General features: G+C 41.5%; 1 protein-coding gene across 13 annotated transcripts in view; it reads left to right on the top strand.

Annotated features, from left to right (window-relative positions):
- Positions 1-21,291, top strand: part of RPTOR (regulatory associated protein of MTOR complex 1) — a 349,362-nt gene that overhangs the window by 171,638 nt on the left and 156,433 nt on the right. For all 13 annotated transcript variants that reach the window (XM_057714268.1, XM_057714266.1, XM_057714263.1 and 10 more), the window contains one exon: positions 14,421-14,596. In XM_057714268.1, the coding sequence (XP_057570251.1) occupies positions 14,421-14,596 (176 nt within the window). The remainder of the gene's footprint in view (positions 1-14,420; positions 14,597-21,291) is intronic.

Raw genomic sequence — 21,291 nt, 5'->3', positions numbered from 1 at the left:
GAATTGTGCTCCAGTGGGCTCTGCCTCCGAGATAAATGTGAAAATGAAGCAGACACATTTATTTTCGGAGGAATGGACCCATGTCTGGGCACAGTCTTCAGTTCCACCCACATCTTAGTTATTGCCCTCATTTTTTTGTCTTTTGTGTTGGAAAAAAACCCTACTACGCTAAATACAGAAAACAAACCAAAACAGCTGCCGTTGGTGCCTTCCCTTTAAAGAACTGGAGAGCCAGTGTAGTGCTCTGATTGTGAAGAAACATTTTACTTGGTTGTTTTAATTAATATTTGATGTTTGAATTAAACAGTGAATTCTAAAGAGAAATTGAAGAGGCAGTTTCAATTAGGAGGCCTCCATCCTGTGACCTGCACAAAAGTGAGATAAAATGTTCTGTAGCCTCCAGGGGGCCATGAATTCCAACTGTTTGCTGTGCAGGAAATTCTCAATTTAGGAACAGAAATGGTCCTGAGTACATGTTTCTTCAAGCCTTTTTGGGTCTATCCAATTTTAATGTATTGTTATGTTTTTCACATTTCATCAGAGGATATCGCTGAAATGACGAACAATAAAATTTGGAATTCTGCTTGGTGGACTTTAACACGCCAGACAGTTATATGCCCTTATGCAGAACTTTGCACCAGAGTGACTGCTAAATTGCCCTTTATCCTTGAAAAGGGAACCCAGCGCCACAAATTATTATTATTATTATTATTATTATTATTATTTGCATTATAGAATAGGAGAAGGGAAAGATCGAGTTTTATGTCATTACCTTTTTACCTTGCTTTTAGGCATTTCATCTAAGTTTACCCAAGGGATGGGTTATCTTATGAGTGCTGAAAAACTCAAAGCACCAAGAGGTAATTGCTTTTCCTCACATCAAGTAATAAATATTGAAAAAAATTTTTTTTGTTTTACATTTAAAATATGTAAATAAAAATGCCGAAGAATCCGGCCTGATATTTGTCCCCAGTCTGTGAGCTTCAGGGTGGTTAAGGAAAGACCAATACACCAGCCTTTGTTAATTAAAACATGTTAAATATAGCCCCTCTTCCCACCCCTCTCAGCAGAAGGCAAGCAGTTCCCTCTCACGCATGAAACTAAATGTTTATGCTCTAGCACTTGGAGTATCTGCTCTGTTGGTTCTGTATGTGTTCTCTGTATGTTGCCAAAGATTAATCAGCTAAAGAAACTGTTCATTTCATCGAATGCAACAAAAAAGTTTTCCATGCATCTTTTTGGGAGGAGGAGGGAAATGTTTAATTGACTAATTCCTCATGGAGGAGAATAAATGAAAAATATGTTATCTGAAGTGGCATATAGATAGCAATGCAAAGTTATACCATATGTTTTATAATTAGCTCTGACTTTTATCTTCATCCTTTTCTTAATTACAGTGCAGATAAGTCTTACGGTTTTTCATTATACTTACTATTATTGGCTATTGTTCATCTGGTCTCTTGCATAAATAGCAGAAATTAAAATGATAAAATTGGCTCCCAGCTAATATCTTAATGTTAGTGTTAGTCATTTTTTTTTATCTGTTGTAGAAACAGCAATCCTGTGTGGCCTCTTAGGTTTGTTCTTTTAAAAAATTCTTTCCCTGTCTACAGTTGGCCAGATTCTTTGTAAATTTACAATACATTTTAACACTTTTATTGGGTAGATGATAACATGAAACTGAAAGTTGGCAGGTAAAATGGTTTGTGCCAAAGTTTAAAAAATAAAGAGGGTAAAAATGATTAAATATAATGCAAGAAAATAGTTATCTGGACCAGAAAGCCTCCAGGTAATAAACATTAACACAAATATGAGTGACAAATTTTAAGAGATGATTATCAGCTTTCATATTCTCTGTCACACAGTGCTCCTGCTGGGACCGGGAGGTTTCCTTATTGTAGACTTCCATCTCAATGGAATAGTGCAGGTGAAGTGGAAGACACCTCCACGAAAGCACGGCATATATTTACTGCACACAATTGCAACTTCATCAGAGCCAGGAAAAGTGCATATCTGTCACTCAGTAATGGCCTCTACATTTTTCATTGTGTCATATTGCTTTGTAATTTGAAAACTAAGGACAGTCTTCAGTTCTCTCTGCTTTCAATGGTCTTTTTAAGATAAATATTTTTATTTTTCTCAATTAATGTATGTCATGATTTTAAAAATTAAATAGCACCAAGGGTTTATAATGAATGACATAGTCCCTGGCCCCACACCTCCTTGGCCAAGACTCTACTACTATACGGAACCTGTTTTAACTGTATATATTTCTAGTTCTTCTATGAGTATCTCTATAAATGTAAATAATATGTTTATACTACTTCTTCTTTATTCATAAATTTTAGGTTATCTGTGGGCTTTCTGCTACCATATAAACCAAAAATAGAGCTGCCATTAGTAAATTCTATTTAAAGAATTGGAGAAATTATATACAACTTTGGTAGTTGAGACATGTTACCCCATAGTTTTAAGTCATATTTGTTGTTTGTATTAAATTGTGAATTTCAAGGAGAAATTGAAGAGGGTGAGTCGCTACCCCCTTCTGTTTGCCCACTGCCATTTAGTTGTGTCACTATATTCGGATTCCCTATACTTTGTAAGCTTTCAATTTGAAATAATACCCTTATGTTCTTACTTCTAGTTTCATCAGTAATGAGTGCTACCTTCTGGTTTTAGGTTTTTAGCTTCCTTGGACTTTGTTTTACCTATGGACCTTCCCTCCCAACTTCTGTCATCTGCACTGTATTATGATTATTCTCTAGTCTGTGACTGTAATTAAGTCCCCATGCTTTGTGTATAAGTTGATTCTAAAAAATGACGAATATTAGACTTTAACTCCCTGATTACGACCATGTAAATATTGTTCACTGAATGGCTAAATAGGGTGCTTATGCTTTCCATTTTTATAATGTTTTTGCTTGTTTCTTTGATTTTCCTGGAGATTTTCTCTTTTCTTCTTGAATTAGGTTTTTAACATTTCCTCAATTCCCAAATTTACAAGGGTAGCATCAAATCTCAGAATATGCCCCTTCCCAAGGTTTCTTCTTCCCCACCTCTCTCTACCAGCTTCAATCAACTGTTCTAAATGGGCCTGCTCCAAAGCTGTCATCCTGGGATTTCTCCTTATCTCTCTCCTGGATGCATCCACTGTTTTCTAGATCCCACCTCTGTCTTTTTCTCAATTTTCTCCTTTGTTCTGCTAAGGCAAATCCTCAAGTAACAGCCTAAGAAAGGATGTATGGGAGTAATCTTTCTCAGGCTTTAAGTGTTTGCATTTGGACTGCGTTTAGCTGAAAGTGATGAAAAATCTCACTGTTGCTTTCTAAACAAGTAACAGTTTGTCATTTTTGCTAAGATCTCTGAGACAAATGATTTAATTAATCAGCGGTACCATCAGCGACTCAGGCTGTTTTTAATCTTTCCACTCTGATGTTTTATCTTGATGGTTACAATGCATTCTTCCATTTTGAGGCTGGATGAGGTAGGGAGAAGGCAGAGCTATCACATCTGTCTCTCTTGTTAGGAAAGCAAGTGCAGACTTCCCCTTGTATCTCAATGGCTAAAGCTGGGTCATATGCAATGTGTCGTCTCCCCCCTGCCTAGCAACCCACCCCATAGTTGGGGGGATGGCAAAATGGAATGGAGTTGGAATGAGTATTGGACTGTTTGATGGTGAGTGTCAGCCATGTTGCATGTTATTGTCTTCATTTTGTCCACATGCATTATGGACAGTTTGGGTGTGGAAATTTAGGCTGTTTTCACTAAACAATATCACCCTTACTTCTTGCGGTAGTGAGAAGGTGGCCTTGTTGTAGCCATAATCAAGAATCCAGCAGTCCAGCTACCTCCATTCGTGATAAAAGCCAGAGAAGGAGTATTTATATCCACAGTACACAGTATATATGTTGAGAGAAAAAAAGAATTTAGATTTTTTTTGCAACAACTTTTCTCTTAGATATAAAATCTTTGTAACTAGAAGAGGAGATTAAATCTTAAGTGGATTCTCTTTGAAATGGTCTTTATTAAGTTTTATCCATTAGTTCTGCTTCCAATAGATATTTCCACGGGCAGTTACAATTCTTCGCTTCACTGAAGACAGCAATGAAGCAGGGGTCAAATCTTGGCCTTTTCCTCTCTTTCTGTGGAGGCAAGGAAGTGAGTTCATGTCTGGGGGTAGGAACAGGAATGCCTTTCTTTTACGGAGACTGATGGGGCTGTGCTGTGTCCCAGTAAGACTTGGTCTTGAGCATGATCATCTTTGTTGGTATGGGATGGGAGCCCAGACAGTTTCTCAGTGTCAGCCATAGCAGTGGTGGGACGATGTCTTCCCCCAAAGATGGTTGATGCACTTTGGGGGAGACTGTTATTAAGGTTCAGGCCACTCTGGTGGCATCATTCTCTCCTCTTACTGCCTGTTTGCCCTTGGCAAGGCTTTTCTCACAGTGCCTCCAAGTGAATCATGTTTTGTTTTGGTTTTGGAGGGGGGGGTTTGTTTGTTTGTTTGTTTGAGTTTTTTTGCCATGCCATGTGGCATGCAGGATCTTAGTTCCCTGACCAGGGATTGACCCCAAGCCCCCTGCGGTGGAAGCACAGAGTCTTAATTGCTGGACTGCCAGGGCAGTCCCATGAATCATGTTTTGATCCGACATTCTGTAAACTCCCTTGTGTGACCTGCTCCTGCTGATTCCAGCAGTAGCGTCCAGCAGCTCAGGATCTTGTCCAGCGGACACTCATTTTCATAGCGACAGGTTCGGTCCTGCAGCATCACTGAATTTGCAGTGACTTAACCACTCTATTTTCCATTTGAAATCCTGTGTTTGACCTGGCATTTATGACACATTATCCTTACGTATTCATCACTGTGACTAAATTTTACGTCGTGTTTAAACTAATAGTGACAAAAATGACTAATGTCAAAATCTTCAGGTTTCTTCAGAAAATGTTAAATGTGAATCCCACAGGGCTAGAGAATTCATATTTTAAAACTTTGTGGTTCCTTTGCTACTGTTGTAGATAGCATGTTGTATGGATGTCCATGGAATTCGAAATATTGGATTGGCCAAAAAGTTTATTCAGGTTTTACTGTAACGTCTTATGGAAAAACCCAAATGAAGCTTTTGGCCAGTCAACCCAATAAAAGTCGATTCTCTGTGTTAAGGTTAATATCTGTAGTGTTACAATGTCTGTCTGTGATTTTCAAATGTCATAAATTAATTCTAAGGTTATCTGTAGAAAGATATGTGTCTTGATGACTGCTTACTAAATGGAGTTTGTGTGTGTGAACATTCTCTGTGGACCTGCTGTTGGGTTGTTCATGCTACAGAACAGGGGTCCACAGTGCTGACTCTACAGGGAGCTCAGGCTTATGCATCTCTAGCTTTTACATTATAATTTTTTTCACGCCTCCGTTCTTTTTCTTCTGAGCTTCATAGTTATCGTTTGTAGGTAGTAGGGAAATGGGAAGTCTATTATATGATAACCTGATTTATTTTCTCTTTAATTTTTAAATGATATTAATTTGAAGAGAAGCTACCCACTGTTTCTGTGTGCCCATGGCAGGGAAGGCAGGTGGCAGCTGGCTGTCCCGGGACACCCTTCCTCACAGTGCTGAGAGCTTTCTCTGGGAGCTGGTGACTACACTAGCCCCCCCTAGTTTTCTCCAGATACATCAGTAACTCTCTTTAGAGAAGAAGACCCCAGGTGTTTCCTGGGGAAGGGTGGTTGTGGGTGGTTGCAGGATGCCGGGCTTCAGGCACACAGGTGAGCAGAGGGGTGTCCTGATGGCACGTCTTCAGGTGAGCCCTGTCTTCCCACTGTACCACCCCAGGCTTCAGCAGTAAACCACCTTCTCTGCTTGCTTCCCTGCATACACTTTGGACAGGTCCATGCCCTTTTTTTTTTTGATAAAGGCGGGTCAAGTTCACTTCTCTGTACCTTTTACTCTATGTATAGTAAGCTGTAAGAATTCATGATAGTGAACATTTTCAAGACAAATATGGTAAGAAACTTATTACGTAGTTGAAACACCCCTCCCCCCCAACACACACACACATTTGTAATTTAATAAGAAATGCTACCATATCCACTGTTTTTTGTTTTTTGTTTTTTTTGGCACACGGGCTTAGTTGCTCCGCGGCATGTGGGATCTTCCTGGAGCTGGGATCGAACCCGTGACCTCTGTATTGGCAGGCGGATTCTTAACTACTGCGCCACCTAGGAAGCCCCATATCCACTGTTTATAGGAGAGTAAGTGGGGGTTAATCTGTAAACAAATACAGCAGAAACCCCTTTCATTTGGGCTGCACACAAGCCACCCAGGGCATCCAGCTGGGGAGAATAAAGCTGTTACGTAAATGAAGAGTAGAGTGGGAAGCTGGTCCTCTGAGTGCTCTGGGAGCTGACGTGCCAACTAGAAAGTAGAAAGGGTCACAGAAAAGCGCTGATGAGAAAAGCAGCCTCTAGAAGATCAGGACCCTTACGGCCACTAAGAGCTGGGAAGAAAGGAGGGGGCCGTGCGAGGTGGAAAGATAGCATCGGGGAGGCCAGAGCACCTGGCAGCCTTAGCTGATGGACACTGCCTACCACCTTTTATTTGTGAGACCTCTTCTAGTTTGCAGAGCACTTTTACATTTAGTCCAGTCGTCAGCCTGTGCAACAGGATGGTACATAAGCAGTCTCCAAACTCTTTGCTGCTGCTGTGTGCCTGTGTACCATCCCTTCTATGGTTTGTACAGGAAGATCCCTTTCTTTTCTGTTGGCACCTTTTACTATTCCTAGTCCTGAAATTTGAAAGCTTTGGGTGAAAGAAAAGTGATTTCTCTGCATAAAAAATTCAGGAACCCTCACCACTGACAGTATTAAATGAAATCCACAGGCAAGGGAAGTGTATCATTAACACAGTCAACTTCCAGGGTATAACTAAAATTCTACTTCCCTGAGCCTGAAATCTTTCTCAGCTGACCTCATGTAGCAAATTTTTATGCAGTTCATTTGACAATTACTTATGTATTGTCTTGCAGTTATGTCTTCTGTTGGTGTTGTCAGCTGTATTTAAATTATCATGTAAAACTGTCAAGGCTGCTTCATATGAAGTAGCTGCTTAGTAAATATTTATGGATTTGATCTGATAAACAACTGTACATTTGAATAAACTACCTTGACTTGTCTTCCTTAGATGTGTCTGTGATTCACTGAATATGTTTAATCTTTGATTTGTATGAAATGTAAAAAAGAGACAAAGAAAAAAATTATTAACCCAAATCCATGAATATAGTTTACTATTTGCAGCCATCATAAAACTGGGAGCTTCTTCAAGTTAAGCCTTAGAATTTAATCCTTTTTTATAATTTCATTTATTTTAAAATATACCAGAAATTGCTTAATATTCTGGACCACAGATCATGACCAACACCATGAGGTATCATGCAGGATGCTGTGGTTCCCAGTGGGACCCATCTGTGTGATCCTCTTCCTATCACAGGAGGACCGCCACTCCATCACCTAGAGGCTATGGAGGTAATGGCCCAATGTTCTCTCACAAAGGATCTGTGGTGGCACAGACCATGGTGTTTCTGGTGGCAACCAAAAAATGGCAGCACTAAACTGGGTGATCACAGAGCCATGCATGGGGAGGAGGGCAGGCGGGAAGTTACCAGCCCACTGGATGGGAGAGACGAGAGTGAGTGGTTTTTCTTAACACTGGGGTCAGAAGCAAGGAGAAGAAGTTAGTTCTCACTATTCCTCTTCAGCATTATACAGTAAGACTTTTGCAATGGCAAGGGAAAAAAACAGAAGGCATACAGACTGGGAAAGAAGAACTTAAACTATCTTTTTTTAAAGATGAAACAGTCATATCTGTTGGATGTCAATCATAAGGATCTAATTGACAATAACTGAATACTCCAACCAATAGCAACAGCAAAATACACAAGTGTCTGTGGAGCATCCATCAAGATATATCATATCCTGGGTCATAAAGCAAACCTCAATATTTTAAATAATTGAAATCACACAAGTGTGCTCTTTGACCATAGTAGAATCAACTAGAAGTCAGTGATGAAAAGACAACAGAAAAATCTCAGAAAAAAAAATTAACACATAATTGATGGGTTAGACGTCTCAAGGGAAATAAAAGAAGATACATTAACTGAATGAAAATGAACATACATCAGAAAACTAAAAATAGAATTATCATATGATCCAGCAATTTCACTCCTGGGCATATATCCAGAAAAACTATAATTCAAAAAGGTACACGTACCCCTGTGTTCATAACAACACTATTCACAATAGCCAAGATATGGAAGCAACCTAAATGTCCATCTACAGATGAATGGATAAAGAAGATGTGGTATATATACGCAATGGAATATTACTCAGCCATAAAAAATGAAGGAAACAATGTGATTTGTAGCAACATGGATGCAACTAGAGATTATCATACTAAGTGAAGTAAGTCAGAAATAGAAAGACAAATACCATATGATATCACTTACATGTGGAATGTAAAATATGACACAAATGAACCTATCTATGAAACAGAAACAGACTCATGGACATAGAGAACAGATTTGTGGTTGCCAAGAGGGTGGGGGGTGGAGGAGGGATGGAGTAGGAGGTTGAGGTTAACAGGTGTAAGCTGTTATATATAAAATGGATAAACAACAAAGTCCTACTGATTAGCACAGAGAACTATATTCAATATCCTATGATAAACCATAGTTGAAAAGAATATGAGAAAAAGAATGTATATATATGTATAACAATCACTTTGCTGTATAGCAGAAATTAATACAATATTGTAAATCAACTATACTTCAATTTAAAAATATAAGTAGAAAAAAAAAAAGAAAATGGATGTACAACATGTCAGTATTGATAAGATGCAGCTAAAGCAATTGAAAGAATTTATAGCACTAGATCCTTATGCTAAAAAATAGGAAAAGTATCAAATTAATAATCTAAGTTCCTCTGTTTCTTAGTCAATTTGGGCTACTGTAACAAAATAGTACAGACTATGTAGCTTCTAAACAACAGAAAGTTATTTCTCACAGTTCTGGAGGCTGGACAGTCCAAGGTCACAGTGCAGCTTGGTTGGGTGAGCACCCTTTTCCTATTTCATGGCCAGGCCTTCTCACTGAGTCCTCACATGGTAGAAGGGGTCAGAGAGCTCTCAGGCTGCTTCTTTAAGGACACTAATTCCATTCAGGAGGGCTTCACCTTCATGAATTAATCACCTCCCAAAGGCCCCACCTTGTAGTACTATCACCTTTAGGGGTTAGGATTTCAACATACAAATTTTGGGGGAACACAAACATTCAGACCATGGCACTACCTCAAGAAACTAGAAAAGGAGGGCAAAATAACCCCAAAGCAATCAGAAGCAAGAAAATAGTGATGGTAAGAACAGAAATCATTGAAATTTAAAAAAGAAAAAGAGTAGAGAAAAATCCATGAAACAAAAAGCTGATTCTCAGAAATAATCAGTAAAATGGATAAATCCCTAGCAAGACTAACAAATACAGAAAGAGAGAAGATTCAGGATTCTACAGCCATTGAAAGAATAATAAGGGAATAACATGAACAACTTTATATTCATAAATTTGACAACTTCAGAGGAATAGACCAATTCCTCTAAAACCACAAACTACCAAATCCACCCAAGATGAAACAATGAGTAGTTAAGAAACTGAATTTGTAATTTAAAAGTTCCTGAAAGGAGATCTCCAGGCCCAGCTAGTTTCACTAGAAAATTCTAGCAAATAATTAAAGAATTAACACAAATTTTACACAGTCTCTTCCAGAAAATAGAACAAGGAGGAAACACTTCCCAATTCGTTTTATGGGGTTGTTATTACCCTAAAGTCAAAATGGATACACATTACAAAAGAAAAGAAAAAAAGCTGCAGACCTCTATCGCTCACAAATTTAGATGCAAAAGTCCTCAACAAAATAATAGCAAATCAGTTCTAGCAACCCATAAAAAGAATTATATTCTACAACTTAGTGGAATTTATTCCAGGTATGCAAGTCTGGCTTAATATTCAAAAAAATCAATTAATGTAATCCTTCATACCAACAGACTAACGAAGAAAAGTGATATGAACGTATCAATTGACAGAAAAAAAGCTTTTGATGAAATCCAACACCCTTTCATAATATAAAAAAACAGAAAACAAACAACAAAAAAACTAACAAACCAACTTTTAGCAAATGAAGGCTAGAGGGGAGCTTCTTTAGCTTGATAAAGAGTATCTATAAACCTCCAGCTGTCATCATCCTTAATGGTAAGAGACCTTGTTTTCCCCCTAAGATTGGGAACGAGGCAAGGCTGTCCATTTTCACCATTGTTACTCAACATAGTACCAGAAGTTCTAGCCAGCACAATAAGGCAAGAAAAGGACATCATCAGTCACTAGGGAAACAAGTAAAAACTACGGTGAGGTGCACTTCACATCCACTAGGATGGCTAAAATTAAAAAGATGGATAATTACATGTCCTGGCCAAGATGTGGAGGAATTGGAACTCTCACACAGTGCTGGTGGGAAGGTAAAATGGTGCAGCCACTTTGGAAAACAGTCTGGCAGTTCCTCAAATGTTAAACTTGGAGCTGCAGATGACCCAGCAGATCCACTCCTAGATTTATATCCAGGAGATTTGAACACGTGTCCACACAAAAACCTGTACAGAGATGTTCACAGCAGCATTATTCCCAGTAGCCCCCAGTGGAAATTCTCTTCTTGAGGTCAAGGATCATAGAATTTTTGAGTATCTCCTTTCTTTTAGTTGCTATCTAAAAGTAATTGTCAAGAAATTTGGTAATTATTTCCTATTAAGCATCTTTGCTGAGTTACAGAATGATTCTAGAGCATTTTAGAAATGGATTGCTAACAACTAAGTGACTTTAAAATAGTGGACGGTCCATTTAGGTAAACTCTCAGAATAATTGTGCTCTTTAGCTGCCCTTTGCGGGGAACATTGGGGGTTTCTCAGTATCACTACAAGTCTTCCTCCAACAAAGGTGACTCCTGCTCTCTTGGCTTAGATCTCATAGTTCCCGGCAATAGGTACCACTTCTTTTTAAGTTACTATTTAATATTTGATATATATAGAGAGAGTTATATAAATTATACATTAAAAAATTACTACTTCCACTTTATATCTGCTATTTTTAGTACAGTATCTGTCACATGATGGCTACTCCATTAATAACTTTGAAATGAGCTGGGTAAGCAATACCTGATTCCTTTACAGATCTCAGTCTCTCTCTGAACTTTGCAGAAATGTCCACTGTAAGTAAGTGTTATTGAATTGAGAATAAAAATTGCTTTAAGGTAGAACTGGAATTATTACCAAGTAGATGTTATTTTCAGGAAGTCGCTTGTTAAAGACTCCTCTGAAATTATCGGTGCCTTCATCTCTTTATTAAGATGTCTTGTGTATGTTTGTGGAGAAAAGAAGCAGCACAATGGCAGAGTTTCATTTAGAAAATGAGAGATGCAGGTGGCCCCCCTACGACCCCCACCTGCCTCCAGCTGTGTTCCTGGAGCAAGTGGTTCCGGGCCTTGTGTGAGCTGCTTGGCCAGCCTTCCTGTGAGCTCTGAGTGCACGGGTGCCACGTTATCCACACGTGTGGAAGAAGTAGCAGATGTCTTTCCTGGATCTGGTTGCTGTGTATCGCTTCTGAAGATTTTTCTGGATCCTCCCCAAATCTTCCAGAAGGCTCTAGTGAGCTTTTAACAATTTAAGTTTTCCTGGTGTTTGAGCCTCTAGGTTCCCCAGGAGAAGCCCCTTTGGGTAAAAGTGCATGTGGGGTGGGCCCTTCAGAGTGAGTGATGGCTCCTAGCTGGACCTCTTCACTTCTCTGCCTGGGTGCCTTTGAAAAGTTCTCTGAATCACTAGTGGTTATCTTTACATGCAGGCTGTTTCCAAAGACTAATTTCAATTAAAAGGTCAATATCTTAGATAAATATAAAACCAAAATAGTATATGGGAAATAGCTCATCTGTTAAAATAATTTGATTTTTTTTTTTTATTCCTGGGTTAGCAGCTTGAAAAATGAATCATTGGTGGAACCATTTGTCTTGAATGTCATTTTAAAAAAATGTTACTGATTCTAATTAACCCCAGTGCAGAGCTCTCCTATGCCCAGTGGTGACGACAGGTCCTGTATGAGTCTGAGCGGACATTATTGTGTGTTACCACACTTCAGGTTATCTGCAGCCACACTTAATGCTTTCTGCTAGTTTATACACCAGCATACTGCAAGGGGCTTTTTTAAGAAATTGAGGTTCCTATCAATGATCATTGTGAATTGGGAAATTTCGTTTCTAGTGGACTTACTTGAGATGAAGATGTTTCTGCATCCTCTTCCTGTGTCCTTGTGCCTCCTCTGCCTCAGGTACTTTGCGAGGCTCTGGGACCACAAGGTGCAGCCCGAGGGAGGCCTAACACAGAGGCACTGAACGTATCACTACCTGACAGCACTGCCCAGCTCTGTCAGGGCTGTGGGAGCGCCGCCTCTGCAGAGGACAGGGCACAGACCTCCTGACATCAGCAGAAATCCCCTTAAACCCACCGAGCACCCATGTGGCTGCCGGGACATGGAAACCCACCCCACCCCGGCCCCGCTGTGGGGGCCTGTGTCTAAGGCCAGCTTGGGAGAAGGGTGGCCTTGGTGTGACAGACTGCTTCACTTCTGAGAGCCTGAGGCTGTAGGAGCTCAGTGACAGGCAACAGCAAAGATGGAAGGGCTGCAGCATTTGGGGGCTGTGGCCAGAGGACCTGCTTTTCGGTTCTCAGAAAGTAAACCTATTGTGGAAGCAGATTATAGACAGAGAAGTTAAAACTAGTAACCTACACTAGCATTTAAGAATATTGAATCTAGGTTTTACATAAATGACTGTTTTTTCCTTAGTTGTTTCCTGTTATCATCACGTCTGTGCCCAGTTGTGGTAAGTCTCAAGAGAAGCATGTGCGTCGGCCCCAGTCCCAGGCCACCTCTCTAGTGCCCCTTTCACTGTTTGGGACTGTGTACTCTGTTCCCCTCCCAGAGCCTGACCTATTGCCGATGTCATCCTCCCTCCTGGGCTGGGGAGGACGCACTTCCACAGAGCACGAGAGTTGAGAGCACTTCCGGCAGCTTCTCCTGGCTCTGACACATCTGCAGCCTCCGCGTCTTTCCGCGTGACTCAGGTCTGATGAGCCGCAGACCCACACGGCACCCAGACCCGTCATCCTTCCTAGCGGGTTGTCACAGCAGACCTGGAAACTAATTTCCTGTGTGGAGCAGGTTGCTTCACTGGTGCTATTTTAGATTGTAGAGCTGGAGCCAAGGAAAGGATTAAAAGTGATTCTGCCTTCCCTTTTCTGTGCTGTAAAAAAGCTGCTCTGGTGATGGTTGTACAATGTGAGTGTACCTATTGCCACTGACTATCCAAATGAAATGGGTAAGGTGGTAAATTTTATATTGTGTATGTTTTGCCACAATAAAAAGCCCATTCCTCTAGAAATTGAAGGTTTTATTTTTATTTAGTATTAAGTAAACTAGAATTTGATTTGTATTCTGGGTTTACTATTCCTCTAGTAGAAGGGGTTATTAATAGAAGTACAACTTCTACTGCCTTCCATTTGAGAAATAAGGTTTTGTCAGCATTAATAGTGACACCACTTTACATGTCATAATCAATGTTAGGTATATATGAGTGAACACGGCTTTGTGTGTATTTAACTTACAAAGTGCACCTGAGAGTGCTGGAAAGGACCCTGCAGAGCACGTATGTTAGTGTCACAGGTGTGTGGTGTGGATTCAGGAGGGTCCAAATGGGATGAGGAAGTGGAAAACGGCCCTCAGGTCAGGACCAGCCTCCTCGTACTCATGACCAGGACTCCCCCCGTGACTGGCAATTCACGTCATTTCTTGGGGTCTCTGTTTCCTCATTGTAAAAGATTTTTAAAAATGGAGAGAAAACTTACCTCACAGGGATGTTGTAAAAAGCAAAGAAATAGCGAATGTGAAAGAAAAACAGTCATGCAGACAGCGAGGATTATTAGTAAGGAGCAAAACACATAAACATTCTTTTCAAGTTGGGAAACAAATGAGTAGCCATCAGTGATTAAAAATTATGCCTTCCTGCTCCATCTGCCCTCCTCAATGCTATCATCACCTGAAACCCCAGCACCTGGTCTTCACGGAGCCCTGCCCCTCGTTTATAACCCAGGAGTAACAAGTGATTTGGGGCTGGAGCTTGCGGTCGTCTCCAGGAGAGGATCCAGCAGCTGGGCCTCTCTCTGGAGGACTTGGCCAGGAACCCCGGAGCTTTAAGCCTCAGTCCTTTCCCTTCGTGTCACATTTCTGGCTTAGTCTCCAGTTGTGCGTGACAGCTAAGCTGCTTTCTTCCTTCCTATCCCCCTGCAGGTTGCTGCTATTAACCCAAATCACCCACTGGCCCAGATGCCTTTGCCCCCGTCCATGAAGAACTGCATTCAGCTGGCAGCCTGTGAGGCCAACGAGCTCCTGCCCATGATCCCTGACCTCCCAGCCGACCTGTTCACGTCATGCCTCACCACTCCCATCAAAATCGCCCTGCGCTGGTAAGTGGCGCCCACCATGACTCCCAGCAACCCCACTCTCCTGGGGTTTGCCTCAGAGACCTGAGGAATCTACCTGGGTCTTCTGGGCCAAGTTACATACGTGAGCTCAGGACCCCAGGTGGATGCTGAGGTTTTCCTCTCAGAGTTCAGGATGCGCTCTCCCCCAGGTCAGGTTTCCAGGAACACCCTCTCCATATCGTGGCTAACTGTGGCAGTGCCCTAAGATAGTACCAAGGTGGGTCATGCTGGAAAGTGGACTTTTCTTTTGGAAAGAGAAAAGGCTTCATTAGTCATAGAATTCTTTGCTTGAGTTGAAGTAGAATCTTTCAATTTATTCTCAGCAGTTAAAAATAAAAAAAATGATTTTTTTGCCTACCACCACTCTTTTGTGAAGTAGAGAGCTCTTGCACATGTGACTGAGGAAATACGTGGGATATTCCAAGACAGTAGAACCTGTATTTTAAGACCCTCTGTCACTGACAGGACTCACAATGGAATGTGTGTGCTTCTTGCCTCCAAATCCAGTTTTCTCCCCTAGACCATCTTGGTCTTTTAGTATCTACTTTTCCACTTTATGTTTTGCTGGGAACAGTATACATGGAGGTAAGTAGCTCTCAGTGAGGCACAGGCGGGACAGTGCAGCTGTGTGGGTTCATGGGGCTCTGTGGGGGCTCCTGCCTCAGGTTCATGCCAGGGTATCCTAACAGCACAAACGCACAGGCTGCTTCCTTCCTCACAGCCCTGGAGAAAGAGCGGAGACAGGTGAGGACTCCGGGGGCAATGACATGATGCTCAATCCCTCAGGAGGCCCCTCGAGTGACTGTAGCCTGGGCAGGGGGTCCTGTGGTTGCCTCAAGCTGCTGGTTGGATGAGAACTTGGACTTGCAGCTTCACCTCTGTAGCAGCATTGGGTCGACCCACAGCACCTGGGTGAGGGCATCCACGTCCTACCCCAACCCTCCCAAATCCAGGCTGTGGATCCCCTCAAGGAGAGGCCTCTTCTTGTGCAGCTGATCCCTAAGGAACTGGAGGAGGAAGTGTCCCCCAACTGCCGAGCTCACCGCTCCCCCCCAACTCAGCAAACTCAGATGGGGCCTGACTGGGGCCATTCCCCACTGCACCTTGCAAAGCAGGGCACACATGGCAAAAGCAGACCCCAAGGGTTTCCACCCACAGAAGGGAACTGAGCTAGTCATCGTGTGAGGCAGGACTGTTGTCATCAAGCACAGTGTGCATGATGGGAGATGAAGGGAGGAAGATGGTGGTAACAGTGAGACTACGAACTGGGGATGTTGAAAAGAACTACATAGAGATACAGGTGGCAGAACTGTGGTGTTCGAAATAAAGGACACAGTGGATGGGATTCCTAGCTGGAGGGGGTGGCTGCAGTCTGAATTAGCATGTTGGGAGATTACAGCAAGGAGCTAGGCGCCAAGGGAGACAACAGGAGGAGAGATAGAAAACAGAAGAAAAGCAGGAGATACAGAGAGGGCAGATGGAAGCTCCCCCCCCCCACCGCCACCGTGGAGAGAGGGGGAATGTGGCAAAGCTGAAAATACTGGAAGGTGAGGCGGACACATTCCCCAGAACTGGAGAAGGCTAGAAGGACCTCAGCCCAAGAGACTAGGGCTGACGGGAAGGGAGGAGAGCCAGTCCCTGACCTTGGGCTGAGGCTGAGGCTGAGGCTGAGGCTGCAGCTGCACTGCCTCTGAGCATCGCTCTTTTCTTCGTGGCTGCACTGCCCTTGACTATAGGTCTTTTCGTTCTTTCATTTATGAGTGTTTTTCTATTTAACTCTCTGTACTCTGTGATTGCTGTTAGAAAAGGTTTATGGTGCCATTTAACATGACCTCAGGAAGTTCTCTGGTCCACATGACTCAGGAAGTTGTTCATTTTATTTATCGTCTAAGAAATAATTTACTAAATACCAACCATGTACTTAAAACCCATGGTAAGCACTATAGGCTATGCGAAGAAACATTGCCTTCAAAAATTCATGGTCTCATTGAGGAGACAAGATGTGGTCTGAAAATTCATTATCTAAATGGGTGCTTCATGCCAGGCAAGGAAACCTGAATATTTTAGGCAATACGTGGTCAAGGACTGAATGGATCTGTGGCACCAAGGACTATTTGTGTTTCCAGAGGACAGAGAGATCCCTCAGGGCCAAGGGGGTCGGGGAGGGCTTCTCAGAGGAGAGGGAAGTTGAGTTGGGGTCTGGGCAGACGGTGGCATTTGAAGGGAAGCAGAGAACACCACAGGCGGGTGGCCCCCGGCACGAGAAACCATCCCTCAAGAGCAAGAGTGGGTCAGTAGAGAGAGGACTGTGTCTAGAGGGGTGAGGTGAGGTGAGGTCAGAGGAGGGTGGGCCAGTATCAAAGGGTGGGCCGCCTTGATGTTGGGCAAGGACCTTGGCTCCTCCTAGGACTGGCCGGGGAAGGTGTTTATGTGGGGAAGTGACTTAAGAATAGTGTTTAAGGAAGATAGTCCATGTAAGGATGGGAAGACCTTGGCCAAATGAGGCCTTTATCACAGCAGTGCGATCAGGATCTGGTCAAACTAAAGCAGGAAGGTGGAAACAGCCGTAGGCCCCATGGTGGGAGCGCCCACAGAGAGACCCCAGAATCTGCAGTGGAACAGGCCTCATTCCCACTCCTTTTCCTACCCCTCCCTGTGGATTTCCTGCCTTGCTGCTCCTGTGCACCCCGACTCCTGAACTGACGGTGTGCATCAGCTCTGCTCCGGGACTCTGGGCTGGGTGCTGCATCTGAGGGTGCTGTGAGTGGAGGGGTGGGGACTGGGCTAGGGAAGAAGCAGGAAGAGCACAGACAGGGCCTCCTGCCCCCTCCACTCCACACACAGCTGCCAGCGTAGCAGGTTTATCTGTTTCTCCCCCGTGTCTCTGGCCCTGTCGTCCTCCACCAGGAGAGTCAGGAGGACATGGTGTCCCTTCACTGGCAGCTGTGGGTCCCTGCCCTCGGATCAGGCAGTAGGCTTTCATTCCACCATGATGTGATGCATTGTCTCGGTACCTACCCAGAATCCTTTTTGGAGTTAATATATAATAAAATTTTTTTAAAGTAAGCATTTAGTAGGAAGCACAGTGAAAAATCAAACTAATACAGTTACCATAGAATGTACTTTGAGATCAGTACATCATGATCGTGGATGATGGTCATAAGCACTACCTGGAATGATGAGCAGAGTCCCAGGTGGGTGGATCTTTTACAGTTAACCAGTTTCTGAATATTGAGGGATTGAAATTAGATTGAGCATAACATTTCACTGAGTGTCCTTAGCCTGTGATTGGCAGTAAACTATATTCATTGGAAGAATTGTCAAGGGAAATGTGCATTTCTTTGTAACAGCTGAGTTTAGGAAAAAGCAACCAGCCTTTTTTTATGTGAAGAAAGAAGACAGTTTGCCAGATAGTATTAGGTTGGTCAAAAAGTTCGTTCAGGTTTTCTGTAGCATCTTATGGAAGAACCCAATGAACTTTTTGGCCAACCCAATACTTATATTTTTAGGGTTAGCTTTTTTTTTTTTTTTTAATTTAAAAATCAATTTAATATTTTCCAGTGAAAAATGGGATATACATTCTTTGTAGAAAATTTACTAAAAAGTAAAAAGAAAGAAAAAGCTGTTCAAGGTTTTACCATCATTACCACAATTAGTGTTAATTTTTTGATTAAAAATGTCAGTCTTTTTTTCTGTGTATGTACATTTTTGCATTGATGTAATTAGACTGAATTTACAATTTCATATACTTAAACCTTAGCATAACTTATTTATCCTTGACCATTAGAAACTCTTAGTAAATGTCATTTGTAGTGATTACATAATATTTCACTGTACTGATGTTATGTTTTATTTAAGCAAGCACAGGGCTTTAGGATTTAGGATTCAGGTATATAAAGATAGGAAAGCTCAGAGTAGCTCTAGAATAGGGGTCCATGGGCTTTTTCTGTGAAGGGCCAGGTAGTAAATAGTTTAGGCTGTATGAGCACAAGGGTCCCAGCTCCATTGTCATAACATAAAAGAGCAATAGAAAGTATGTAAACAAGTGAGCATGACTGTGTTCCAATAAAACTTTATTTACAAAAACAGGCAGTGGGCCAGATCTGGCCTGGGAACCATAGTTTGCTAACCCCTGCTTTCAAGAATAGAACCAGGATTTTACCTGAAATGATTTTCCTGAAAGTTCCTGTGTAACTAAGAGGATGGTTTTAACAAAACTGGACTCATATAAGGTACAGTTACTAAAGAAAGTTACATGTTTTGTAAACAGAATACAGCCTTACTTTATAGGTACAAAATATGTGTACGTGTATTTGATGGCAAGTGTGCTTATAAATCTTATTTGATGATGAAGTAGTTGTAAGATATCATTCTCTGACTTTTGTTTCATTTTTGCCTCAGTCTTTCTAATTTTCAGAAACTGATAATGTCAGTAATTCTGAAGTGAGCAATTACATTACTCTCCCTATAAGTGATTTCCTTACTCACCATATACATCAGTGTAGGATGAGAATCCAAAATATGTTTTTTTCCTTAGACTGTTTTCTGCTTACTAGATTGAGTGGCAGAATACCATTTTAAATTTATTACAGATACATTTATGTGCTACTGAAATTATAACTCAGCGGTACTTAATTTGCTGTGGGACTTGCTGTAAAATAGATTGATGCCCATCGTATTGTGTGGTATGCAGTCATATTGTCTGTTAATGAAAATGGCAGACATTATTTTGGATTGAATAGAGGTCAAGAAACGTGTTTCCTTTTTTTCAGTTAAATTGAGTAATCTCAAGGAGTTTAAATGTTAATGGCATAGTATTAACATATATTTGTCAGCATGAAAAGCCTTGTTTTCATCTTTGCCCAGTGAGAGATGCAGCTGCACAGACACCCCACCCTGCAGCTGCACTGTGAGGCCCTGCCTCGTCCATCCAGCCGGACCCTGCGCTCTGTCCTACTTGTCTCACTGCAGACACTTGCTTTGTATTTTTTGACACTTATGGCATTTGCTTTGTATTTTGTCTTGAAGACTCAACCAAGATCAGTCAGAATTACTTTTGGAAACGTAAATTCTTGCTGGTGTTTGATACTGAATAAATAATCATTTATTCTCTGTACAGTTTTCTAATATACAACTTCTCTGCTAGAGAGCAAACTTTCTGCCTACCCATTTAATCTGTGCTTTCTGTTTTGTGATCTTTTTAAGTTTCTTGTAAAAACTGTATTAAAATGATTGCCTTACTTCTTATGTTTGAAGACAGGCGATCTAGAAACATTAGTGAATTAAATTGTCTAACCAATTTACTTTGTAGTAATGTCACACTTTGCATCGTAGACCTTGGTGGTAGTAAACTTAATTTGGGATTTAAGTGGTTTTCTTATCTGGGGGCCCTCACAATGTGGCCATAACTGTAATCTGGTCCTGCTGCATAAACCCCAGGACAGCTTCAGGATAATTTCTAGTCTTTCAGGTTATGTAATTTGTCATGTGCCCACTCTGAGGAAAATATTTTTTCTCCCCAAACTAGACAATGTACTCTCATTGTTCCTGTCTCTGACATACACTCAATTAAGATGAATATCATAATGTATTGTAATAGAGCTCCTTTAAAAAAAAGTTGACATGCGGAAACCTAATTTATGCTGCTAAGAAACAAACTGAACCAGACAGAGTGGCACAGGCTGCTGACTCCCTCCCCTGAGCCCAGTCCTCAGGCTGCCACAGGAGAGTAAGATTGATGAGTCCTAGAGCAAGTCCACTCAAGGAGTCAGATACTGTGTGGAGCCCTTGGGGAATGGCTGAGACTGTTGAGGGTGGCGAGTGGAGCAGGTGAAGACCAGGAGGTGCAGGTAAGGGAAGGCTGAGGGTTGGCCCTCTGGTGTGCATGTTGCTCTTTCCCTCATTGCCCTGGATGGTGCAGCTTGCCTTGCTGTATCTGGGGCTTGGAAAGGAGGGAGGGAGGGAGGGAGGAAACAAGGCGTACCACCTCTCCTTTGTGGAAAAACCTACACCTGTGAAAATCAGAAGCACTACACCACAGAAAAATAATTCAGAGTTAGGATAAACATATCCAGAGGGATAAGAGAGAATATTGGAAATAGGAAGAAGAAATATGAAAGATTAGTTGGAGGTATGGATCATGAAAAATATAATTGATGAAGAATTTAGGAGGTGGATCGAAAGGCAGCATTATGGATATAGCCAAAGGACAAATTTAAGAGCTGGAAGCCTGGGTTGAGGAATTCCCACCAAAGAGATAGAGATGGAAAGAATGAGAGACCAGAAAGATAGAATTAAAGTTTGAATATCTTGAGATATTGATCATGAAAAAAAAGTATAGGTTTAGACCTCACTATGTCAGAGGTAACAACCAAAAGAGTGAAAATAGAATATATCATTCACATGAGGAGAGAGGACTTATTCTCTCCAAAAGAAGGTAGAAAAAGAAAAAAGAAAAGCATGGTAAATAGAAAATGTGAAATAAGATGGCTGAAATAAGTTTTGAAATGTAAGTGATTGTCTAAATTGTTAGAGTTGAATTCACCTCTCAAAGGACAATTATTCTCATGTTGGATAAAAATCATCATGATATAGCATGTATCACAGGATGTGTGTTTAAAACAAAATATTTGAAATGTTGAAAATCAAAGGATGAAAGAGGAGAAACAGAAACCAAA

This window comes from Hippopotamus amphibius, chromosome 17 (genome assembly GCF_030028045.1).
Source record: "Hippopotamus amphibius kiboko isolate mHipAmp2 chromosome 17, mHipAmp2.hap2, whole genome shotgun sequence".
Taxonomy (NCBI): Eukaryota; Metazoa; Chordata; class Mammalia; order Artiodactyla; family Hippopotamidae; genus Hippopotamus; species Hippopotamus amphibius.
The sequence above is the reverse complement of the archived record's forward strand: the minus strand, read 5'-3'. Positions and strand labels throughout refer to the sequence as shown.